General features: G+C 39.8%; 2 protein-coding genes across 3 annotated transcripts in view; one reads left to right on the top strand and one right to left on the bottom strand.

Moving 5' to 3' along the window:
- Window positions 1–1,034: 1,034 nt before the first annotated feature.
- LOC101860557 (dihydrolipoyllysine-residue acetyltransferase component of pyruvate dehydrogenase complex, mitochondrial) lies at window positions 1,035–24,713 on the bottom strand. Of its 2 annotated transcripts, XM_005094062.3 has the most exons (13): window positions 24,497–24,713; window positions 17,623–17,705; window positions 17,040–17,266; window positions 16,314–16,601; window positions 15,778–15,933; window positions 14,552–14,637; window positions 13,447–13,590; window positions 12,939–13,020; window positions 10,454–10,534; window positions 8,996–9,070; window positions 7,909–7,973; window positions 6,985–7,077; window positions 1,035–3,980 (listed from the first exon to the last, which is right to left on the bottom strand). In XM_005094062.3, the coding sequence occupies exons 1-13, from the start codon at window positions 24,619–24,621 to the stop codon at window positions 3,851–3,853; spliced, it is 1,635 nt and encodes a 544-aa protein (XP_005094119.1). In that variant the 5' UTR covers window positions 24,622–24,713; the 3' UTR covers window positions 1,035–3,850. The 2 variants fall into 2 exon arrangements, with proteins under 2 accessions (XP_005094119.1, XP_005094120.1); XM_005094063.3 differs by lacking the exon at window positions 6,985–7,077.
- Window positions 24,714–25,408: 695 nt separating this feature from the next.
- The window catches only part of LOC101860315 (MORN repeat-containing protein 2), an 8,666-nt gene continuing 7,846 nt past the window's right edge, over window positions 25,409–26,228 (top strand). Inside the window, exon 1 of the mRNA XM_005094061.3 lies at window positions 25,409–25,514. Coding sequence (XP_005094118.1) covers window positions 25,508–25,514 — 7 coding nt within the window. The 5' untranslated portion in view covers window positions 25,409–25,507. The remainder of the gene's footprint in view (window positions 25,515–26,228) is intronic.

The following is a 26,228-nucleotide window of genomic DNA, read 5'->3' as shown; positions in this document are numbered from 1 at the left end:
AATTTAGACTTAGCCCTTTTAAAAGGGTGTTTTCCATCCTTGGGATAGAGTACATTTTTTTTGGGTGGTACATTCTTCTTGAAAGTTAGGGAAGTTTTGGAATTTTCAAGGCTCGGCACCTATCTTAGCCAATCTTCTCAAAGGTGACATTTAATTGGAAGTGGAAGTCTTGACATTTCAGTTTCAGTGTCAAAAGGGGCATTAACCATTTACCATACCTACTGTATGATCTGGCAGATAAAGGAGTGCTTTAGTTTTATGATACCGTGGCAGTTCATTGACAGATGAAGAAGAGCGAGCATGCCCAGAACCGTAGAGCGGGAAAAATAGATCTCTACCTAAACCTGAAGGAATTCTGGTACTGGTAAGGGTTAACAGCCTTTTCAAAAGTGAAAGGTTATTATCAATTAATATTTAATTTAAAAGTGGCATCCTTGAATTTAATGTCTGTCTGGCTGGCTGCCATGCCACCATATTTGCTTTTATCATGCTTCAGGTCTACTCAAGTCATTTGTCAATTTGATCCCTAAGGTTCGAATCCGAGCTGGATCCATATCTCAGCATTGTATGGGCTGTTCGTGTTCCCTTCTGGAAACGACCCGTTATGTTTTTTGGGGCTTTTTCATAAGAGTTTTACAACACTTGCAACACAATTAGGTCATATAAGTGCTGACGATTCGTTTTCGTAAGAGTTTTATGGCACTTAAAACACAATTAGGTCATATAAGTGCTGAGGATTCGTTTTCGTAAGAGTTTTATGGCACTTGAAACACAATAAGGTCATATAAGTGCTGAGGATTAGAGGAGTCACAAGAGAGCAAGAAACACAATAATTTATAAAGCAGGAGGAGAGATAAGGATGACAGTATTTGAAAGGAATGAATAAGCAAACCATAGCAGAGCACCTGCAACCACCATTATAATCTTTTTTGTGTCTAGAGAAATTCTTATATTTCCACATTAAAGTTATTAAAGTTAAAGTAATGTTTACAAATTTAACAAAACTGACAGGCAAACGAGAATAAACAACGATTTTTCTTTTCTGTCATTTATCACAAAAAGTTTATATTTCTGTAAACATAAGTAACATTAAAGTTAAAGAAACAACAAAAAGAAAAAAAACCCAACAAATCCAGTGGCTACATACACCCTGCAATCAAACATTGCAGAGGCAGGAAACTCTAGAGCTCACATTTGTGTGTGTGCACAGGCTAGAGACAAAAGAAAGAGGGGGAGGGGAAGAGGGGTGTTGCCCTCTCTGTCCCCTCGCAGACAAAATAACAAACCATGCACAGCACCTGCACCTGGCATCCTCACCACACACTTGGGAGATTCACATCAGATTGTATCAACAATCTATGCCGTCTGCGCGAGAAATAATAACACAGGACAGGAGAGGGAGAGGGAAGCTGGGACGCGCATACTTTATCGAGTAATAACATTCCATTCCATGTTGATCTGTGCAGTCTCCCCACCCTCCCCACTCCACGAAAACACCATCACATAATACTCGGATATTGCAACAAAATTAGCAACAGAACATACTAGTTAGTTAGTTCGGCATGAAAACCAAGTTCACAAAGTTACTTTCTAACTTCCCCCAGATTTGACACCTTTGCACTGCATATATATATATATATAACAACACAACCCACCCCAACAAAAAACAAAAAATCAACAAAATTTGTTATACTAGTACTAGATTATGACTTACCCATAATATCTTCTTACAAGTAAAGCACAGCCCAAAACAAAAACATTTGCCAGAAATCAAAATGCTGTAGAGCTGGTAACTGTGATTACATCCAGACTTGTCCATCTAAATGACTGCACCAGCGGTCACGTTTTGGCATTAACATCATCTGGGCAGCATACATATTTCTCATTTATACAACATAATATACATTATAATGTATTATTTAATCAATTGCTTCTCATCGTTGTGTATTGTGATTACAACAAAAAGAGGACGAGTCTTCTGAAGCTCTACTGTGAAATTGAAACACAACTTTGAGCCTCACTTTAATTAAAAAAGAAAATTTTTTAAAATAAAATAAAAATTCACCTTTGCTCTACAACTTCCACTCCACCTACCTCCTTGTAAATCAAGAACATAACTTTTTGAGGAAACAACAGTGTGTACAATTTGCCACACTGAAACAAATACATTCCCAGACTATCACATGGAGTCCTCCTTTACACATGAAAAGAGAAAAGAGACCCCAATGAGGACCTCCAAATATTCATGCTGATCAAACTAAAACCTGTTAGAACACAACAAAAAGCTCAGCATCTTTCAGCTAGGGGTCCTAGCCAAGTAATCAAAACAACCACAAGTACAAAACAAACTGCTCCACAAGACATCAGCAAGCCCCCATTCCTCTATCCACGCCTCAGGTAGCATGAAGTATGAAGTGCATGCAGCCACAGTTTGCAATACCAGGTCACCTACAATGTCTGTACAGAACTCTGTACCGTAGTTTTCAACTGGGATAAATCATATGACTCTTTCGTAAGTAGAACACAGCGCTAAAGATAGCTGAGCAAGGGGGAAAAAAACAAAACACAAATCCTACACATAAAAAACCCCCAAAACCTTAAGAATATGTTCTTGAAACAGGGCGTTCCCAGAGTGGAAATTTTCAGCATGGTAGCCTATATGCATAGAATTAGGGTCTACATTTAAAAAATCTGCAGACAAAAAAATATATTTAAAAATTGACAAAGAAAACAAGTCCTCTATGAACACAGCAAAGATCATTCCCCTGATCTCTGTTGCAAATGGCAATCAATGTCGTGAAAGGAAGAGCTTTGTGACGAAACCAATCACTTAATGAAATATATTTGCCAGATCCTCTAGAAATGAACAGCACTCATAGCGTCTAAAAAAAGTACCTGCCCTAAATAAAGCGACATAATAAATTAAAATGACCGCACACAATGGTTTTGGCTCCCCCTCCAGTCCATCAATTGTTTTCCCCATACAACATCGTAACTACTGACAGAATACAGACAGAACAACCTAGGGGATTCCACCTTGACACACTCTGGTTTTCTGGTTCCAAGTCGCGGCTCTTGGGGCCTCTGGTTATGTCCGGGTGGGTGAGTGGAAGCCTCACTCCACAGAGTTCCACTCAGTCTATTTACACAACACAAACACAGGGGGTTCACAGATTCAACAAATTGAACCCCTCCATTTGCTCCACATAAAGTAGACAAACAGTAACCTACGACTATCATGTCTTCACAGTGTCGCTACAAGCAATCCATGCAAATGCACATTTGATCTGAGAATTCTCAAAGAAATTAAAAACAAAAACTTTTGAGGCACCTTGTGAGCAGCCAGAAAAGCACAGGATGTTCCATGGACACTGATACTAGGCTCATCTTCAATTTGTGTCTGATATTGAGACAAGGGTTGTGGATGGATTTGAAACAGTAAACAATTCAAAAAAGCTATTGGTGCACTTGATTTTATCTTGGCAAATGGTAGACAAGGTTAAAAATCTGTCCCACTTCAAGAAGCTAGGCACGACACTATGATTTTAAAAAAAAAGAAAAGAAAACTTGCATGGATGGCTTCAAACACACACACAACTTCCGTTACTTGTTAAACCACATGCTCATGCTCCCAGAGCATTATCATTTTCTTCTGCATGATTTTATGATTTCAGTCACCCTCTAGACACAAATAGGTCATTTCAAAGGCAAAGTTGTACCTCCCTAAATCAACCACTCATCCCCCTTCCCCATCCATCTGGTAGTAAAGGGTGCTGGGAAAATCGTCAAGAATCAAGACGAAAAACTCCCAAGCATTTGAAATCTTCTACTTCTAGGCAGCGACCAGACTTTATAAGAGCATAGACTCCGGTTTCTCCATCAGTTGCTTGAACTCGCTGAGCCACTGGGCTCCCACAGCACCGTCCACCACGCGGTGGTCACAGCTCAAGGTCACCATCATCACCGTCGAAGACGAATATCTGGAGGAGAAAGAAAAATAAACAAAACAATGGGTACCAAGTCATTGTCGTGAGTGAAACTTACTTCAGCTGAAACTTTAAAACTTCATGGACCAGCTTGCCATAAGAAATCATCACATCCAATACAAAAGGTTAATTAAGCCTTAACAAAGGGAACCTAAATTTCATGTCTACGGAAGATTCACAACGCAAAGGAACTTCCTACAATTCCAGACTATTCCTTCTTAAAATACGGAACTTATCACTATTATCAGTCAATTTATCATATCCTACCGTTTCATAAAGTACGAAAAGACTATAAGAGTACAAAAACGTTTTATAACACTAACACTTTAATCCCTACTGCACGAAGGTAACTAAAAAAAGCAACCCCTTGTTTGTTTTAGTAGAAGTTTTAAGGCATTTGCAACTGCATAAGTAAAGCAACTCCATGGTCTCACTTTTTTGTGTCGAGCAACATGGTGGTCATATACCGCGAGTGTTAGAAAAAAAGTTCAACATTCACAGCACAGTAAGGCGGACTGGAATTTGCGTTGAACATGAAAAAGAGCCATACAACAGCTACACAGGAAAACAGTGACAACACATTGCACTTCACTTTCCACAACACAGCAGGTACAAAAATAGCAAATAGCACACAAACAATTACTTCATTTCTTCAATTCATGTAAGGGCCAACCTGAGCTGAGAGGGATAAAGCATCCCCAGCAGAAAGGCCGAGACACTCGATAAAAATTTCTCTAACTTGGGAATTGAACTCGGGTCTCCAGCAAGATAGCGAAACGCCTCACAACTACACCACAAACGACGGTCAGTTGAGAATTTACAGATAACACATCCAACAAAAAAAGCACACAAAACAACAGTCCAGGCTGCCTTAGCAGTCACCTGTACTAACAGCCACTGTTCCTCCACACCCTTGCGTTTTTTTTCTTATATCTTTTAACAGTCAACAGTGATCCCTGTCCAATGCCATCTAGGTTAGTCATTTTTGCGACAAGTCGGCCTAAAAACTAGGCCTCACAGCGGTGACTAGCTACTAGAGTTTTCCACCAACCCGTCATCAGACTCTTATGATAGATAACAGTCTTGATGAAAATAAAATGGAGAGATAAAGTAAAGATTTTAAATATATCTAAGATCATCTGTTATCTTCGTCAAGTCTTGTAAATGACTAAAACTCAAGACACTGACCATTACGGCCACCTGTCTGTAGTGTAACAGTCACTTCTCTTAGTGATTTTGAGTGAACATTAGGACAGGTTCCACTGTACTTTAGTTGAAAATTTAAACATAATGAACATAAAGGCGATAACATGTAAAATGAAATATTGACCAGCCATATTGATATAGTGACTACTGAAAAAAACTGAAAAGACCTAACAAAAACCATGCATTGTCACTCCAAAATACTCAAATGTATGCCGACAAATGGCTAGTACTAGTAGTATAGGATCAGAAAGAGGCAGTTCACTAATTTGGTAGGCCCCGGCTGATCCACTCTAAGCATCAGGGACAAGTTTAAACTAATTAAAAAACCCTAAAACTTACAGGCGTGTTTCCATGAACTAAAATAAAACAGGGACATCTACACATAGAGAAGCAACAAAAGCCACGAACAACAAAATATATCATAATATATCAAACACACAATAAAGGAAACTGAAAAGAAAAGTCAACATTTCTGAAATGCTTCCAATAGCATCATATTTCATGACAAACGAAGTAAAACACTGAGAAACATAATGCAATTTAAGAATACCAAGAGCGACATATAATTATAAAATACAGACTTCTGACACTACATAACTCAGTAGACATAAAAACTATAATCTTTTCAGTTTAACTCTCTTCAGACGGTTCACACAACAGTTGCGTGACCCCCACCGTGACGCTCACGACGGCTCCCACGAGCCTTGCGTGACCAACTTTGGAATTTTTTTCCCGCTCTACAAATCACGCACGGATCGCGAGACCCGCCTCGTACCCTTGTTTGGCCAAGCCTGAGCTACTTAGACTTCGTTTCGTATCTCTGGGACCCGTAGTTTTTAAGTTATTGAAGGTGAAAGACAGTGACCCCAACTGGGGTTGAACTGACCGGAACTCGCGCTTTGTTTTTTTCTATACAGCTGATAGTAATCCGACAGTCGCGTCGTAGTAACGGTTGAAGAAGTCACATGAACAAGAATCACATAATTTCGCCGTTTTCGATACTTCTCTACGTTTTACTAGTTCTAGTGTCTCAGAATATGATGTGTCTGATAGTTAGGATCCTGGATATATACCCAAACACGGCCCGAGTCGTAGTTTTAGGGCTAGATCTAGCACTAGTACTGGTGTTTTGTTCGCGCAACGAAATCACAACGTCGTGCCGTACATCTGTCTCATGTAATTCAGTGCATGGGTCTGAATCAACGCACAGACCAGCTTTTATACTTTCACCAAACACTCACACATGCATACAAATCAAAATACAACACTTTGAACTTTTATTTTTGTTGTTGTGAATTTCATTCTACCTGTCATGTCTCCGGAAATTTTTCGGAAAATCAAATTCATGCCAATTTTTAAAAAATCATATAAATTAAAGTATTAGACTTAGACAACTTTAGTTTTTTGTGTTAGATTAAGCTTGAATGTTACTTTACTGTGTCAAAAAATAATTACAATAGGGTAATTTTGAGAGTTGTGGTGATTTATTGAAATACCCCGAAAAACGCCAGTCTTCAACGCTTGTGACTGGTGAAAGGGCCCAGTAGCAAGTGAGTTAAACAACTAGTAAACCAACTTTTAAATAAAAAAGTAAACAGAGGAAACACAATTAAAGTCTTTTTAAAATTTAAAAAGCAAAATATCGTGTCAAGATGAATACCGAGAAAAGGTGAAGAAACCAATTGTACACTCAGGCGACAAAGAAAACATTTTGGGTGATGTGCTCTAAATCCGTTGCACCACAAACTGAAGGAAGACAACATCCAGTCTAGAAACTTCTCTCGTATCTCACCCTACGGAGGCACCAGGCCTCTCACTCGCACTCGGCACAGGCTGCTTTTTCTGCCACCACCAGCGCTTACGTGGGGCTGACGATGGACTGAGCCTACCTCAGCCGGCCAGAGCAGAAACCACGATGAGGCATTAAACATTTTTTTAAAAACCAGTAATACCGTTAAAATTGTCCAAGATAGCCACCCATTATCGAGAAAAAACGTGGTTGTCTAAAATAAACGGATTTCTTGAACAGTGTCATTCTAAATTCGAAAAAAAAAACCCAAACCGGTAAAGGGGAAGTGGTCAATCGTACAGGTGATTGTCTTGGGCTGGTGACCATTAGAGTAGGTTCGACTGTAATTCAGATTGTTCATCAGTAGGTGCATTTTACTCTTCAGTTGTGACTCTGAAGAGACATGCTACTGTCATTTTGAAATATGAGGACACATGCAATTTTGAGATAGTGATTGATATGCCCATGCTGTGCACACATTAGTAAAAATATGACTTCCAACAGACACATGAGCAAAGAGGAAGTGGTGGGGGGAAGGGGAAGTCAACGTGAACCTACATCTGTTTTAGTCTTTCTGAAATATTTTCTCAAAGCCCAGTAAATTCACTGGGGATCCAAGCATTCCGACTTAGGAGAGAAAAATAAACCCTGTTGTGTGTAGTATGGCTTAAAAGTAAAACTTATGTGGAAACAGCAACAGAAAACAAATTGGACACACAAGTCTGGAGCCTCTCTCTCTCCCTCGAGCTCTAACATTTTCGGGAAATACTTCGGCTTCTGCATGGTGTACGGTGGGAAATTTTTTATCTGTAGAATTTTTTTACCTGTAGAATTGTGAGAGTGCTCTGCTTACTCTCCCTCTCTCACACAAACACAAATATCAAGGGCCAGCCTTGCTAGCTCAATCACGAAAGAAAAGGTACTCACCCTGACTCAGAGCTACTGTCAACAACAACTTTCTTCTCTGCTCCTCCCACAGCCAGAATACAGGACTGGAGAGAAAGAGAAAAGAAATTGGAACATGTCAAATCACAAACAGGAACAAATTTTTATTCACCAAAAAAAAAAAATCATCCTCACAGGAGAGGAAGAGTTGAGGTCAAGGGGGTCACACATCAAATGTTTTGTTTAACACAGATGTCACTGGGGCTGCTTTAATTGATTTTCAAGGTTATGGACATTATATTGGCTTTATCATGACCAAGATCCTATTTGACAACTACTCCCCTTTTCCCAAACTCCCAAGCCTCAGGCAGACACTACTCTGCGTGAGCTTACAAAGCACCTTTTTTCATTTTGGCGTCAACATTTTTTTAACGGTAAATCGAAAGCCTGATCAGTTACCCTACTTGTGTGAAAAAATCAAAGTGAAATTGTGACTAGTTTTTGAATAAATTAGAATTCAAATTTTGGAAGCACTCTATTTTTTAATGGCTATGCTGACAAAAAAAAACTCTTTTTCTCGAAACTGCTGTGAATTTTTTTTAAAAGGCGTTCTGTCACTGTCAGCCTACGCCAGCACTGTGCTCACTGTTATCAAATGAACATACACACAAGTGTAACTGGTTATGTTTGGGATTTTCTCTTTTACATGTTATATGTAAACAGATCGATCAAAAGAATAAAAACACCACTGCTTGAGCATCTACGCTGCTCCATAGTATTCTAATTTCTATAGCGAGTGGCCGTCAAAATGACAAAATAAAGGGGGCACATGTTGCGTTTCATCAGACAGACATAAATTCCACAAGCTAATATAATCATCCCATCATCAGGAATGCCACAAGGATTCTGTGAAAATTTGAAAAAGATAAAATAAGGTGAGATACTAAATTGATCCGCAAGAGAAATTTTTGGGGGATACACCTGCAGCATCAACACAAAAAATGCACTCACTACATTCCCGTTTAATGATACAATAACGACGATGCACAACTCAGTCACACAATGCTTAGTGAGCAGCTTCGTCATGTTCCAACTACAAGGCTACCAATACATAGGAGCTAGAACTCACCTGAGGCGGGTTGATCACGGCTGAGAAATGTTTCACTCCAAACATGCCAAGGTTCGATACTGTGAAGGTTCCGCCCTGGAACAGCAAGAACAAAATAGTTTTAGGAAGAGTTTTACTGCACTTGAAACACAATAAGGTCAGATAAGTGCCGAAGATTAGAAGAGTCACAAGAGAGTAACCAACACAAAAATGGAGGAGCGATAAGGACAATAGATGTAAGATTCGCAATCTCTGCAGAAATTCCGAAGACATAGAAAGACAAGCTGACAAACAGACCTTATTCTTTTTCTTAAACAGGAGGTATAGAAGTACAACTGGAAAGAGGTTAACAAACGTAATAAGAGAATGCAAGCAATCCGATGCTCTCAAAACTGTGGAGAATATCACTAGGAAGACAGTTTCTGAAGTTCAGCACGCACAACACACAAAATCCTCATGTAATGAACTTCATCACAACAAAGCACACAAAAGAATCAACATTCAGGTTTCCGAATCCCCAAAAAATGTCTGGCTTTTCTTTTTATAGATGGGAGGAACTTATTTTTTTATTTAGTAGAGTTTTTACAGCACTCGCAACTGCATAAAGTCATATGAGCGCCAAGGGGTGGATGTCAACAGAGAAGTCTTTACAGGGAATCAGGCTTTCTCTGCTCACATCTCTAGCTTCAACAGCACAAAGTCTGTTTCGACTTTCAAGGCACTCTGGAAATAACGGGTCACAAGAGTGTGACAAACATACAAAAGAAGTAGAGGAAAAATGACAATAGTAAGGATTTGGAAAGAAAAAGCAGCAGTTCCCTGTTGCAGATCAGGCACAGTTATGAGCGTGACATTGATGAATCAGCCCATTTACAATTCTACTGTGCATGAACGAGAAATGTCCCCCCTTTGGGAATGGCCTAAAGACACTTCAGTCAGTGGCACCAACCCAGGGGAAGGGGGAAGGAGGAACTTAAAGCAATCAACCATCAAGTCGATTTAAATATATCTGTGATAATAAATGTACCAGAGCATGTGTTTTCATTCATGTTTTAAGGGATGCTTCCGTTTAAGATTTAAAATTTCTTTGAAGACAGGTCAAATTACAAGAGATATGGTACGTTGACATATAAAAATCCACACCATCTGGTAACAACATGATTAAAAAATTGTTGGAACTTAAAAGTACAACAGTTCTAACACAACTTGGTAATATGAAACTTCAAATGCTGGTATATATATATCAGCAAAACAACGATAAATCGAATTCGTCATGACTGGCCAGGGTAGTTCGAGGGATATCTTACAAAGATAAAGAAGAAGAAAAAACCGGACTGCAGGCACATTTCGACGGATGCGTGATTTCGAGTCTTCTGTGTTCGACACATCCATGTTATACTGTTTTACATACACACATACGTGGGTTCACATATGACAAAAAAACAACAACCCCAAATCACCTAAGCATATGTGAATTACCTGGAACTCTTGTGGTTGTAACTTTCCCTCCCTTGCCTTAGCAGCCAGAGCGGCCACATCTTGTGCGATTTGGCCCAAGCCCTGGGGATTAGAAGAACAGCAAAACATAACCTTGAACAGTCTGAAAACTGAAGAAAACTTAAAAATGAGTTCTTCCCTTGTAGGCCTCAGGAAAACTTGGTGGCATAAATACCTGAGAGCAGACATTTTCCAAGTATGGCCATTTTCAAACAGGAACATAGTTTCCCTCACATTTCAGTCAACCATATAAGCCGTACTAAAAGGTACACTAAAACTAATTAAGAATATTTTCAGTTTTGAGAAGGGACTAATCCAGAATTTAACCTTGTCAACTCCCCTTTCACAGCGCACCGGCAGAGGAATTTTAGTTGCCTCGGGGGGGGAACCCCCGCCAGGCGCCTTATCACGTCGGCGTCACGGGGGTCAGCTCCCTGTCGCCGCTCTGTCTGGGCCGACTTAATATTTGGTACTTTTCAACGTACAGTTTAAGGTGTATCCTTGTATTTATGGTAATTCTCATTTAGTGCACCCAAAGCATGCATTTCTGCTCTTGAGACTCAAAAAAGAACGGACGTTGTAACTTGTCTGGTTATTTTGTTAGACGCGCTGGAGTCGGCAATGCTAAATTGTAATTTTTTTTTGGACTAGTGTGAATGAAAAAAAAAAAAAAATTTAAAAAAGGCCTCGTCAAAATCTGTCGAACTTTTGGAACATAAACGACATTGCATTGGTGCAGATACTCAGAAAAGATGGTATCTGCGCATATAATAGAAAGCTGTAATTTTGCAACTTTATCCATCGGGCACACAATTCGCTAAGAAGTAATTCCTCCAAATACAACTTTGTGTGTTTAATATAATCGTGAATATTCGCATATTTTCTCGAAAGTTTATAAAAGTTACCATGAAGTTTCTGTAAGTAAAGTACAAATCGATTTTAGTGCTAGAATACATCTTCAATGTAGATCTAATACACAAACAGTATCTGTTACACTCCAGGAATTCCTTACTTTTCTTAAAACGGTAAGTCCTGGTTTTGTGAGTTGACTGTTATAAGAATAATTTCTCGCTTTCCAGGGACACTTAATCAGCACCAGACTTTTCCAGCTTTATTTTTCATTTCTATGACCATTTGCAATAACTGACAATGTGACTGATTTCTTTACATTCATAATTGTGTCCGCGCATATTTCCGATACAAAAACTAAGAATGAATGTGATAGCTGTCATTATTTTTATTCCATACAAGAAGTTTATCTATACCCATGTATTTACACTGTTTTGTGGGTTTTATAATCGCTTAGATTCTATATTACATCTTTTTTTTTAGTTGTATGCAGGCTGCCACAGACACAGCATGATTCATGAACAAACGCAGGGTAACTTTCTCTTGTTTAATAGTAAAATAAGAGCTAACGCTGATCGTCTTTAGTTAAAAAATGCAGATGTGCATCTTTCTTCTTTTATAACTTGACTACTTCTACTCGCTCAGACTTAAGATTTCTCATGGTAAAAGACATGATATTCGTAGTCAGTTTAACACAGATTTTGGAGAGATCTGTCAAGCCTTTATAAAATTAACAATCATTTATTCATAAGTTTGTAACTAAAATAGGACAAATTGGGTACTCTACAAACACTTGTCTAGAACAAAAACTAAGGCACAGAAATTAACCATTCTAACCCAGAATAAATCTCAAAACATTGAGCTTTTAGTACATCCGCGTAATGGTTTGCTATGTGGGATGGGGAAGAAGTTATATCGTTTTAAACATAGTTAAAAATGCGAACTTCCTAACCGACACTGGCAAAGTCGCTTCAGGGCTCATTAACCCTGTGACCCCGAGCCGGGGAGCTCTGGCGGGCTGCTGAGTCACGCCAACTAAAAGTAACAGAATCGGGCGAAAAGTGACGTCGTGCTCTGTTCTTTTGACACTCAAGTAGCAAGATATCCATAAAATGTGCAACAAGCATGCAGTGCTTCAAAGATTTTCATTGTTCTCTAAGAACAGGCAGTTCTCGATCAAATCTACCCTGGCTTCAGGGATAGAAAAACCTGAGACCCCAAAGGACTACCTACAAAAAGCCCTGCATACAACTGAGCATAGCATCAAAGCATCTTGGCACGAAAGACAAACACAGTAATGCCACTGTAACGACTCCTTTGAAAGCATGAATTGAACAATAATTCTACCATGTTTTTACCCAACAAGTCCTCTTTCCAGCAGCAAGCCTGCTGGCATTTGACTCTAATACGGACAACAAAATCAAGTTAAAAGTATCCTACTTCAAAATTCGGTATATATATATTCAGCACCATGAAAGACAAAATATTTTTTCAATCCTGACAAAAGGTGTGTTTTATCAAACACATTACTGCTCAGTCACAGCACTGAAAAGTGAATACACTGAACACATGCACAGCCGGACACAAACAACTTGTGATGTTGGCCCAACACACTCACCTTGGACTCTGCGTTAAACACAATGGGTGTGATAAGGCCATTGTCTGTTGCAACTGCGACGCAGATGTCCATTGTGTTGTATCTAAAATAAGAACAAAATCCAGGAAAACGTTTATCAGAATTCACAAAGAGAATACGATATAAAAGAAAAGGCACTGAAAATTTTCTAAAACATTAAGTGTCGTATATCATAATTGCCTAACTGTTTAATTTTACTCTTCATTTTCTCGATCACATCACACCTGAAGTCCGCTGTCATATATTTTCATATACTCAGTTCTTTTGATTTTAGCTACTTGGGAACATTGTAAAGCTTTGCACTCGCATTAGCCACATCCTAAAACAAAACCTTGAACATATCATCATTGTGGTATATTTACACTTCACAGGAATGAAGAGTGTCATTCGTTTCAGTATGATCTTGCCTCCTTCGTCGCATAAAAAAAAGAGACAAACTGTTCTCATTATACAGTCCACAAAGGGGTTACTACAATGAATAAGCACTCACTGTCTGATAAAGTCTCCCATCCAGGCAGAGTTTGCTTCTGGAACTTTCTTGCTGGCCAAAGCTGAGGCTTTGATGATGAAATCGTTCACCGAGATTTTCTTGAGCCCTTGTTTCTCTAGGGTAGCATTTAGTTCTTTTCTTATACTGGGGAGAAAAATAACAAAATAAACCTTCAGTTAATACAAGAACTATGAAATAAAAAATGACTGAACACAGTTGTAAAGCAACTTCAGAACAAGATGTCACTTGATGGCAACAAAAATGGTAATGGTCAGTTTCTAGCTCTAGTTTAGTTTTAGTAAAGGTTTTACAGTGCTCGCAACTGCATAAGGTCATATGGGCGCCAGAAGATTAGGGGTGTTACAAGAGAGTAAAAAACATAAAAAAGAAGGAGGGGAGATAAGGCCAATAGATGTTTCATAGGAAAGAAGAAGCAAACCACACCAGAACATCTGCCAACCGCCTACTTTCTTGCTCTAATAAGCTTTCATTATTCATCCATGACAGTAAGTATTATGAGAAAACTTTATGAGCATATATGTACATTGTTACACAAGGCAGCTTGAACTTATCCTTTTTTTTTCTAGTTTTAGTAAGTGTTTTTCAGCACTTGCAACACAATATGGTCATACAAGTGCCGAAGATTAGAAGTGTTACAAGAGAGTAACAAACACAAAAAAGGAGAGATAAGGACGATAGATGTTTGATAGGAAAGAAGAAGCAAACCACACCAGAGCACTCGCCAACCACCCACGAACTTATCCACCAGTAAAATATTTGGTACCATGGCTGGTGACCAAGTGACATTCTGACACACAAGTCACTAGCATGGTGAGCCAAAAACTCACTTAAAGTTATGCTGGATATATTGGAGCAAATGATTCTGGTTTAAATACCAAAAAGAAATATTCTGGAACTTGGCCAGCTAGAAGTAAAAAAAAAAAATTCTACTCACAGCGTTCAATTTCTCAAAGCGGTATGTACAAACCAGTGGTTACACCCTTGAAGCAAAAACATTAACAATGGGAACACACATTCCAACTCCGCCACTTCCCCCTCTTACAGGCTGATAGTGAGCCGTGCAAAAGAAGGATGTTTCCCTTACCTGAGTATTCTTTCAACATTGACTTCTATGTTCAAGTAGTAGTGAGGAATTGTCTGTTTAGACAAGGTTAGTCTGTTGGCAATCGCCTGTGGAGAGATTAAAAGTATTCACATTAATTTTTTTTGAATAATGTAATGTCTCTTATTTTCTTATAAAAGCTGTGATCAATCCACTAGCTTCAAATGAATTGATACTTGGGGAGGGATGAACTCTTACCAAAAAAAAGCTTATCCCTGACAGTGACAAAATACCCACCACCACATACTGACTCTGTAGCTTCCATAAATATACAAACATACCCCCTGCCAATCCAACCAACAATCACTATCCCCAGACATACAAAACACCGGCGTCTCAACGAGGTCGGAACATTTGAATTGATGGACCCATTCGTCAATAAAGGGTAAGATTTAGATCTTTTTGCAGATGATAGTGATGATCATACATCATACAGAGTTGATAATGAGTATAGGAAAGGAAAAAGGAAAGGTGCGGACTCAAGTGAAGATGAAAATTGTGCTAGATCTCGGCCTAGATCTAGAATCGGGTGTTCCCCATGCTCAGACCTATGATCCCATGCTTCCCGGTCCCGTCACGCAAACGTCAAAGATCACACAACGTAGATTTAGACCCCAAATGATAAGAATACAGCTGACATAAACCCTCCTATGCCTACACAACAAACTTCAAATAGTGGCACCCCTCCCCCAGTGGCCATGCCCCGTCCTGCAACCACACACCCAAATGTTGATGCTCAGGATGGGTGAACTGATGACTTAAATTATATTCCAGTTAAATAAAATTTGTCAGACATCTTTTCAAAGTGACTCTTCAACGTTTGTCAGTTGAAACAAAATCTATTTCTTGCAGAGATAAAGATATAAAGGCTTGCATATCGACTGAATGTACCAAGCACCTAAATGTTATGTAAAAGTTTTTTCTCTCGATTTTGACACATATTCACAAACTCATAAAATTTCACACGCTGAAGGTATCACAAAATTTTTTGGGGGATTTGTTGGGTACGTTTCAATGTCATTGTTTGTGGAAAAGTTCAATGCTGTACACAAAATAATAAGCTCACAGTGAGGTTTTGAAAAGGGTCCCGAAAGCCTGGCATTCCTCAGTTATCCTGCCGAGAAATGCCTGGCAGTGAGTGAGTTAAACACACATCAGATCAACAACCACACACCCTCCCAACACACCCCAGACCAACAGCAACTCACCCTCCTCATGTTGGTCAGCGGCATATCCTCGAAGCTTGTGCTGGTTGCCGGGGAGATTGCTACTCCCGCTGGGGCAGCAGCAACAGCAGCTTCTGGCTGAGCAGAGCTCACGTCTGCTGCTCTGATCTGACCATCGGGGCCCGAGCCTCTCACATTCTGTTGAATATACAACTTTGTAGTACAATTGTGACTCAAAATGCAGCTAACCGGCTTGATACCAGCCATATTTCACCAGGAAACGAAATAATGCTAACTAAAAAGAAATTGAAGGAGTAAACAATACTGGGATAACAATCATCAGCTTCGATGCAAAAATTCAGTTGAACGATGACAAAAAACGGATTTCACAAACTCACGCTACACACCACTCATCAATTCTCACACACCTGGTATCTCAGTCAACAAATAAACAAAGACAACGAAGCCCTGCACTGCAGTCCTCATACCTCATAGCAGTTTGTAATTTTAGTGAAAGGAACCCCAAACACCTGCCCCAACAGGACTCGTGGAAAGACAAAATCAAAATTCTGTCACACCTTCAAATCAATTCCCTTCTCCGCGGCAATGGCTCTGGCGAATGGTGTGGCAAAGATCCTGCCCCCTGGACCAGAGAGAGATGGCTGTGCTGCTGGGGCTGACGGAGCTGCTACTGGTGCTGCGGGAGTGGGTGGTGGTGACGCTGCTGCAGCAGGGGGAGGAGGGGGAGGGGCTGCGGCAGGGGCTCCCCCAACCTGTGACGGTGGTGGCTGGTCATCCTCTGGCTTGGGTGTGTAGTCTTTGAAGGCAGCGATGTCAGATTCCTCAGAGACAATGATGCACATTAACTGCAAGAAAAAGTATACAGAAAATCGTTTTGTCACTCACAAATTCAAATTAAATACTTTTTAAATGTACAAATAGCTGATATTTTTTGGGCTGTTGCTGTAGGAGTGCGCACACACGAAGCTGCCAGGGGTAAAAATAGAAATGTCACAATATTGGTGATAATGAGCAAGAGAGATCATGAGACTTCGATTGGCATTTAAACACAGTAACTCAATGATTCTTTTATCCATTGACCATATATTGTGTCTCTTGCTGTTACTCGTTCTAGCTTAATTTTGAGAAGAAAGTTCTAATTACACAAAAGTTGTGTTACATAGTAACTACAAAATAAAATAAGGACCACATTGAAATTATAGATCAAGAAAAAGCCACAGAACAAATAGGATTAGGAGTTTATTAAACTAAACAGGAAGCATAATAATAAATGTGTACACTACTTTTCCGAGAGGAACATCTTTGGACCCATCTGGGATGAAGATCTTCGCCAAATAACCCTCATCAGATGACTCAAATCCCATGCTGGCTTTGTCCGTCTCAATTTCTACCAGAAGGTCTCCTTCCGAGACTTTGTCGCCCTCCTTCTTCTGCCAGGCAATGATGGTTCCCATCTCCATGGTGGGGGACAGGGCGGGCAGCGTCACTTTCACATGCTCCGGCAGGTCACCTGTACAAACAGCATCAGGTCCACATCATCCCAAACCATACACAGAAGTAGAAGAATTAGCAAAATAGAACATATATATACTCAAAATCCCATTAAAGCGTAAGAATCTTTTTTAAAGAAAACCAATGGGAGAAAATAAAGGAAAAGGAGGAAAAAAATCTGGAAAATATAAACTTAGCAGATTGCTGAACAATAATTTTTGACTTTTTATTGTCTTGTTCTATTTTTGTTTTGTTTTTAAATTGGAAAGGAGGGGGAGGGGGAGAGTGGGAGTGTGTGATAAATTTGGTATTCTGGACCTTTAATTTTTCCTGGAAATGGCCGAACAAATGACACATCCGTACAAAACTTGTTACCTGATGAGTAGAACCTTTTGTGTTGAGCTGAGAAGCCCGGCCTGGGTAGACAGGACAGACGGGCTGTGGTGAGAGGCTCGGCCCTGTGGACACCACAACATGAAGACATGATTCACAACATGTTTTATGGACACCACACAAGGAGATGATCACAACATGTTTTATGGACACCACAATGCAAGGAGATGATTCACAACATGTTTTATGGACACCACAATGCAAGGAGATGATTCACAAATGTTTTATGGACACAACACGAGGATTGATTCATTTATACATGTTTTATGAACACCACAACATGAGGAGATGATTCACACCATGTTTTATGGACACCACAATGCAAGGAGATGATTCACAAATGTTTTAAGGACACCACAATACAAGGAGATGATTCAAAACATGTTTTATGGACATCACAATACAATGAAATGATTCAAAACATGTTTTATCTGTCCCCGTCGTTTTATGCAAGAAAAATTCTCAAATTATGCAAACTGAGCCCAAAAATGTGAAATTATGCGGTTCTGTTAATTTTTAAAAAGAATGATAACGGAAAATAATCAGAAATTATGCAAAAAAATGATCAAATTTTGCTAAATTATGCGGGGTGCATAAAACCATGGGGACAGTTTTATGGATACCACAATGCAAGGAGATAATTCAAAACATGTTTTATGGACACCACAACGCAAGGAGATGATTCACAGCATGTTTTATGGACACCACAAAGCAAAGAGATGATTCAAAACATGTTTTATGGACACTACAACACGAGGAGATGATTCACAACATGTTTTTCATAGGACAATGCTTGTCTGGAAGAAGGACTTCCCTAATGAGCTACAACCCTAAGAAACACAGTAATAAAGAAGAGACGTAACTTACTAACCCTATATTCTATACAGTGTTTCACAGTGGTCGCTCGTTACGGAATTCCTCCCATTTATCTAGACCACGCCCAATCACATTCTCTGACCCTAAAATAATTAATTCAGCTCTATATAACCAGGGTGATTTTGGGCTGGGTTTTTTTTGTTTTTTTTAAGGGGGAAGGGGGGGGGGGGGGGGGGGGGGGGAGAAGGTGCTCTGGTGTGGATTGCTCTTTCATTCCTATCAAACATCTATTCCATATCTATCGTCCATGTCGCTCCTCTTTTTTTAAGTTTGTTACTCTAGTTTTAGCCTGACTCTGTTGTATAGCAATGCCAATCGGGCTTTCCCGCGAGGCGAAAATTTGGTCCCCGTTTACGGGCGATTTTGCGGACCCGGCCGAAGCGTAGGTGAATAACTTTGTCAACCTCGGTCTCCTCTATTTCCGAACCAATCCGAATGAAACTCGACAACCAATCAGAAAATAGGGCAAACTAATGATATGTGGACGTTGAAGTTCGTAAACATAAATTAACCTATACTTTTGGTGTCGGGAACACTTTCGTATCGTGTACACCGAAAACTATAAGGAGTTTGAATTTCAACGCCGAGATAGTAATAGATCTATCTATCCTCTATAGTGTGCTCAAATTTGAACGTTCTGTGTCAAGTAGTTGTTTAGACCCGATCATAAATACACGACTACCCCCCCTATCCAAAGCGGCTTCGCACGGAGACCGGCCATTTTCCCCTCACTCTCGTGGCAAATGTATGTGACCTACAAATCCCCGCATGACTATTCCGGGCCCGTTCATTGGTCACTTGAAATAGGGCAATGGCAGGCGCGCGCATCCGGTTGTTTTTCTCTCTATTCCCCTGTAACATCGCTATGGGGGTATTCCGAGGCGAGGTTATTTCGTCTCGGGGTGTTCGCGTCTCAACGGGGAAAAAGAATTTTTAATTGTACGGCATGCTAGACTGAATTAACTTATCTTTTAAGGTTGGCATGGTCTAAAGTCATCATAGAAAGCTTTGCAATTATTTAGTCACGCTGCCGACATATATTCTCAAAGATCCCATGTTGTGATACGATGCTATAAATAAAATGGACTCATCCCGACACCCCTTTTTCGCAAAATCGTAATATGTACACCACGATTTTAATTATATCAAAATAACTACGAAATTGGTAGTAAATCTGACTGCAGAAATGATTTCTACACTCAAAAACACATCGGGTAGCCAAGTTTCTCTCGAACACTCCGATTAGTTACCGAGATATCGTCGATTTTCTTACAGAATCTGCTACTGCGTGGTCCACTTTTTAGGAGTACTTTCCTATATGTGGGTCATCCATATTTTGCTGACCTTTACAACCCCATAACTTTTTATTTATGAACCGATTCTCAAAATTCAAGAAGCATAATTCTTAGAATTGAAAATTATTTCTTAGGTACCAAAAAAAAGGGGACAAAAGTGAACATTTAAATTTTCATTGGCATTGCTATGTTGTAACACCTCTTATCTTCGGCTCTTATACAAACGATCTTATTGTGTTTCAAGTGTCATTAAACTCTAACACACACAAAAAGTAAAGTATGATCTGTCTCCTTCAAATTTCTTAATTCAACCTCATCGGTCCAGACCTTTCAAAGGTGAATGTGTAACATTAGTAAAAAGGCAAGGAGACAATGGGACATCTAAAGTAAAGTCTTAGACTCAAGTCCTTGTCCCAACCTTCAATCTTTTTATCACATATAACTTACAGATCTAGAAGACTGTAAATTATACGCAGTGGCTATGTTCACGGCGTCCTGAGTCTGAATCATTCACCATTGGCACAGAGGCATGGCTGAAACGCTATGGTCCCTCAAAGTTCAAAATGAATGAGGAAACAGAATATAGCCTAGTCGAACACTCGCAAGAAAAATAATAATGTAGCAGTAGTCTGAATGCAACCAAGTTTACGGAAGGTAAAGGTGGGCACAGTAAAACAGGCTCGCTCAGATCGCCGAACACGACTTCATTCTCTCTGCCCATGTGTGGACCCCGCAAAGCTCGACAATTAGAAAATAAAAGTCGTTCGAAGAAACAAGAGAGAACGAATGGAAGAAGAACAAGGCGGGAAGAGGGGGTGGGAAAGGGGGAAGAGGGGAAGAAGGAAAAGGGAAAACGGTAGGGGGTGAGGTGAAGTGAGCAAGATCATTATTAAATTGCAAACTTAGCAATGCCCACCGAGCGCGTTTTGTTCTGCCGATTTTTGGCCCCCGCAGCGGGGGTGTTTCGTGGGACCCACTAACGCAAAGGTTGTTGTCTTCAACTCGCTCTCATGCCGCTTCTCGTGAATGGATATGAATGAAACTTGGCAGCCATTCAGAAAAGAGGTCAATCTCGTAGTATGCAGTTTGACAACATTGTACCCATCCTAGAAGCAGTCGAAAACGTTTGCGAAAGTGGTTGTTGTGGTGCGCTTTGAAGATTTTTCGGAGCTGTGATTTGTCAAACTGACTGATACGTTGTACACCATTTTTCTTTATTCCCTTAAAATTTCAAGCTTCTGTGTTTAGTGGTTTTCGCGTAATCTTTAAAAATGGGGGAGTAACTAAGGGAAAAAGCGGCATTGCCATTTGCGCGTGCTGGGTGAATGACCGGCGGCTGGGAAATTTCCACTGAGTGACGTCATCAGCCATCGGTCGCCTCGGGCGCTACGAACGAGGCCCCGCTTATGTGAACCGGAAAGGGGGGGGAAGGATACTTGAAAACTTAACGGGGGCCTTGATAACTTACGTTTTTGTTGCATTTTAGTCACAATACAATAGATGTAGTCATTTTTATTTGCTTGATTGCATGACAGAAGAATAGAAACAGAAAAGCAAACATCTTGAGAAGTGGTATGGCATTGTGTTTGCGTTATGAAAGCCTATTCCCCCCTCTTGGGAAAGCACACACTTGGACTCGTCCTGTGTGCTTTTTTTGGAAAAGTGAGGCATTAAGATTGTTATTAAAGAGTATAGTACTTATTTACTCCAGTCTGGGAGGACAGTCCCGTTTATACATTGATATTGTTCACGCGTGCGTGCATGAGTGCGCGCGCGTGCATGTGTGTGTGCACGTGTGAGAGAGAGAGAGAGAGAGAGAGAGTGAGAGGGGGGGGGTAAATATGTTACATTTATTATATGAGTTGTAGCCTACACATGCAAAATATTCCCATGACATGTAAACTATATTATCTGAACACATCTTAATCTACCACACAATAGGACACTGTCCAACAATGGATATACACAGAGACGATCTTATTTTCTATTACAAAGTATGCATGCTTTTACTAGTACAGAACTGGATTTATTAGACTAATAAATCCAGGTCTCTACTTACATTTTTGTGACAAATTGACCCAGAGCATTGCTTGGCAAGGAGGAACCTTTTATGTTGCCTAGTTTCATTCACATATCATGACTTTGGGAGAACATATGACTGATAATCTTTGTAAATCTGTAAAGAACGCCACTTTTTTACCTGTTAATGTCTTTACAACTCAAAAAGTATGACAGATATTAAAAATCTGACTGCATGACTAGATTCTGCATTAAAAAATGTACTAGACATCCAAGTTTCATTTACATATTATTCCAAGAAATAGGCGAGCTATGACAAATATTGTCTCAAAACGCACCGAAAACCGCCACATTTTTACCTATAAAGGTCTTCATAACTCAAAAAATAGGATAGCTATGAAAAATCTGAAAGCAGGACTAGATTCTGCACTAGAAAATGTACTGGGTTGCCAAGTTTCTCTTAAATACTCTGAGAAATGAGCGAGTTATGACGAATATTGTCTCAAAACTCACCAAAGAACATCCCATATTTTGGGTTTTTTTCATAAAAGTGTACCAAAAATTAATTGATTAGAAAATCTGTAACTTTTTTGTTTATTGATGGATTTCAAAAATTCAAAAAGTTCCATGCTCTGTAAAGATAAAGCTACAAAATGCACCTATTTGCAAACACTTTATGGCAAAAAACGGTTTTCCGTGGTCATTGCTAGAAACTATATTCGCTGCTCCACTGCGTAAATTATTAGCAATGACAATGAAAAATTAAATTTTCATCCAAATTGCTTTAAAATGGGCTTAAATGAAAATAAAGTAAATTCTAAGAACTATGGTTTTTAAAATTTAAAAATCCATTGATAAATTAAAAAGTTATTGGGATTTTTGTTTGCTAAATGTTGGAGGACCTTCATATAGGAAAAATTCACCAAAATGTGGGACGTGTTTTGATGTATTTTGAGGAAAAACTGTTCATAAGTCAGTTATGAATTGGAGCATATGAATGAAACTTGGAGCATATGAATGAAACTTGGCATCTTCATGTGATCTTTAGTGCAGAATCTAGTTCTGCTATCACTTTTTCGATGTTTTTATTACTTTGGATCTTAAAGACTGATATTTGCGTGAAATTTGTTGAATTGCGTGACATCGTATTTACCACGAAGCGATCACCTCTTCTAAAACTCAGTAAAGCGCTATCGGGAAAACCCGAGATGTAGTCATCGGTGACCTATTTAGTTATAGGCAGCCAATCACATGCTCCCTAGCGATCGTGCGCCTCTTGCATGCCGGCACCTCGCGTTTGGAATGCGTGATCTAGTTTCCAGCTCTAGTGTTTTATCAATGGATGGGTGGTAATTTTAAATCGGTACGTAAAATCTACTAAACGCAGAGATCTGAAATTTTACAGCAATAAAGAAGACATGTGGGGCGCTCCACTTAGTTTTCGAACCGCAGAGGAAATTCGCACAAACACGGCAATATCTCCGGTTCTAGTAATCGTTCGGGATTGTACGCTGGCATGTCGTTAGTTTAACCTTTCCTCTGATTGGTTGCCGAGTTTCATTTATTTTCGTCCAGTTTTCCCGTAACTACACTTAGAAGAGAGTCACTCCTGATTCCGAGCGGCCAAAAAATTACCCCTCACGCGGAGGCCGATTTCTGGCCCAAGGCGCAGCGGGAGATTGGCATTGGATCACTGGTAATTATATTGTGAAGTTGTATCTAGATCTACCTTTAACCACCAGTCCCTAGATAGTGTCAACTCCTTTGACCTAAATAGTATTAGTATTAGTAGAGGTTTTACGGCACTCGCAACTGCATAAGGTCATATGAGCGCCAGAAGATAGAGGTGTTACAAGAGAAGTAACAAACATAAAAAAGAAGAAGGGGAGATAAGGACGATAGATGTTTGATAGGAAAGAAGGAGCAAACCCCACCAGAGCACCCGCCAACCACCCACTTTGACCTAAACCTCACAGTCTTCCCCCAAAGTTAAAGAAAGGAAACAAAAAAGAGGGGGGGATATGGGTTGACCCAACATGCACAGTGTAACAGAACTAAAAATCTAGAACAGGACAGGCTTTGTTCGGACACTGACAGACTGACGCTGCCAAGCAAGCACTCTCCATTTCTTTGCTGCAGTACATCTCTCTCTTGCCCTTTTAACTCCCAGTGGAGCACAGGCCATCAACAGCATATAAGCATACTCCAGCAAAGCCTGTCCTGAGCATCATTTTCTATCTGTTTCCATGATGTCCCCGCTTTTTCAATTTCCGCTTGTACCGTTCGCCTCCATGTCATCTTTGGTCTTCCCTTCTTACGTTTCCCTCGTGGGTTCCACGTTAAAGCCTGCCTGATGATGCTTGACAGGGGTCTCCTCAGGGTGTGTCCAATCCATTTTTATTTCTTCACCTGTATGTCTTCCTTTACTTTGTCTTTTACTGGACTTTGGTGAGCATTAGTGACATAAGTACATCTAGTGTCCTGATAATAAATCTATGATATGGCCCAAACTTATGAATACTATCATGATGACATGAGAGTGCTCGGTAGAGAATGGGTTGTAATTAGTTGTGTGCCACCGGTCGGTTCCAGCCCTATCAGTGTCAGGCCAGAAAAAAAATGATAACAACCGTAACGAACGGCAAATGAAGAGCCGGATGATTTACCTAATGAGCCGGGGACCTGGGTGCTCTGATGCATTATTACAAATGCAATGAACAGAAAGAGCTCGGGCGTTGCATCTAGGCTTGTGTTGAACTAAAGCACGGAACACTGATGGAGAACGAAACATGTTGAATTATCTTGGAGCAACCCGCTCCTCCAGTCGTCCACGGGCAAGGTCAGTGTTGCTGTCGGCTTATCGTAGCCTCGCCAGGTAAATACACTGATCGCGACAAACGTTGACACCAATGAAAGGTTTTAACTAGTATACTTATTGGAGAGCTCTGTAAAGACAAATATACCAAGATCAGTTGATTTTTTGATAAACCGAATGCCTTTGTACTTATTGGAAATAGCAATAGAGACAACATTATAAAAACAGGTAAATATATGTCTAAGTTAGAAAAGGGTGTGCAATTTGGCATATGATACAAATCAATTTGTCATCCATGTTTGACAAGGAAATACCAGGTTTCCACAAGAAGTTAAAAGATTTGTGAACAAACGTAAACACTTTTTTCTTTGGGTATGGAATATTCAGAATATTCTGTTTAAAAAAAATCAACTTTTTTAATCATAAGGGATAAAAAAAGCTGTATGGCATATATTTTTTTGGCGGAGAATGAACTAAAATGACTTACATTCTTCTTCAGTAGCATAGTGCTAAAAGTTGAATTTCCTTTTTCAATCGGCTGAAAAAATCTTACTGCTGAATCAATTGCCGAAATTAAATGACAACTTGGTATAATGAAGAAATCTATGTGAATGAAGTTTCGTATATTTACAAGTAAACAAAAACTTTACAAAATACAAGATCTAATAATTTTACTTAATTTTATTTGATTTACGACCCTGGGCAAGAACAATGAATTCTGTAATTTCATTCGAAACTAATCAGAGCCAGCTAGCATCATTACCATAGTTTCGTTTACAAATGGTTTCCGCAGATTGGAACACAGATAATTTCGAGAGTGACTGTCTCATTTCTTCAAAGTTAAGGATCGTTGGGTTAAAAAATGCCAGGTATCATATCACTGCCATGCCAGCTAACAACTTTGACCCGATTTTTTTTTAAATTGCAGGAGTTGTAGTTGTGTTTGTGTTCTGTGTGGATAATTTTCTAAACAGACAGAACTGTTGTGAGACAGAGGAAAATGAAAGCAGAACGTCTCGAGATTTTCAGAAGCCTTCCAACCACCTTACAACGACTTTTTTTTGGGGGGGGGGGGGGTTAAATTACTTCAATCGAACCCTTCTCAGCTCAGCAAAATACACTGCTTGACAAGTGCTTAATTAGTGCAAGATTTCCAGTGTTTGTGTGCTTATTGACTGCACTCAGGCTGAGCAGCGCAGCCATTGTGAACTGTAGGCCTATTTGCTACAACTGCTTTGGAGTGACAATTGTCTCTGTCTCTCCCCCGGGCCCCTCTCTGTCTCTCTCTCTCTCTCTCTCTCTCTCAATCTCTCTGTGTAGATCAGGGGAAACCATATGATTTTCAAAGTGAGTCAGACAAAGTGAATGCGCATGTTGAGTTTAATATTTCTGTCTGTCTTTCTCTCTGCCTCTCTCTTCCTCTGCCTCTCTCTCTCTCTCTCTCTCTCTCTCTCTCTCTCTCTCTCTCTCTCTCTCTCTCTCTCTGTGTGTGTGTGTGCTGCGGGTGGTAGGAGGAAGCTACTGGTAGGTCCCACTTCTTTACTTTCCCTCTGTTGTTTCTCTACCTAGCACAAAATCAAATC

The sequence above is a fragment of the Aplysia californica genome, unplaced genomic scaffold (genome assembly GCF_000002075.1).
Source record: "Aplysia californica isolate F4 #8 unplaced genomic scaffold, AplCal3.0 scaffold00075, whole genome shotgun sequence".
Taxonomy (NCBI): Eukaryota; Metazoa; Mollusca; class Gastropoda; order Aplysiida; family Aplysiidae; genus Aplysia; species Aplysia californica.
This window is presented reverse-complemented; position numbering and strand designations above follow the sequence as displayed.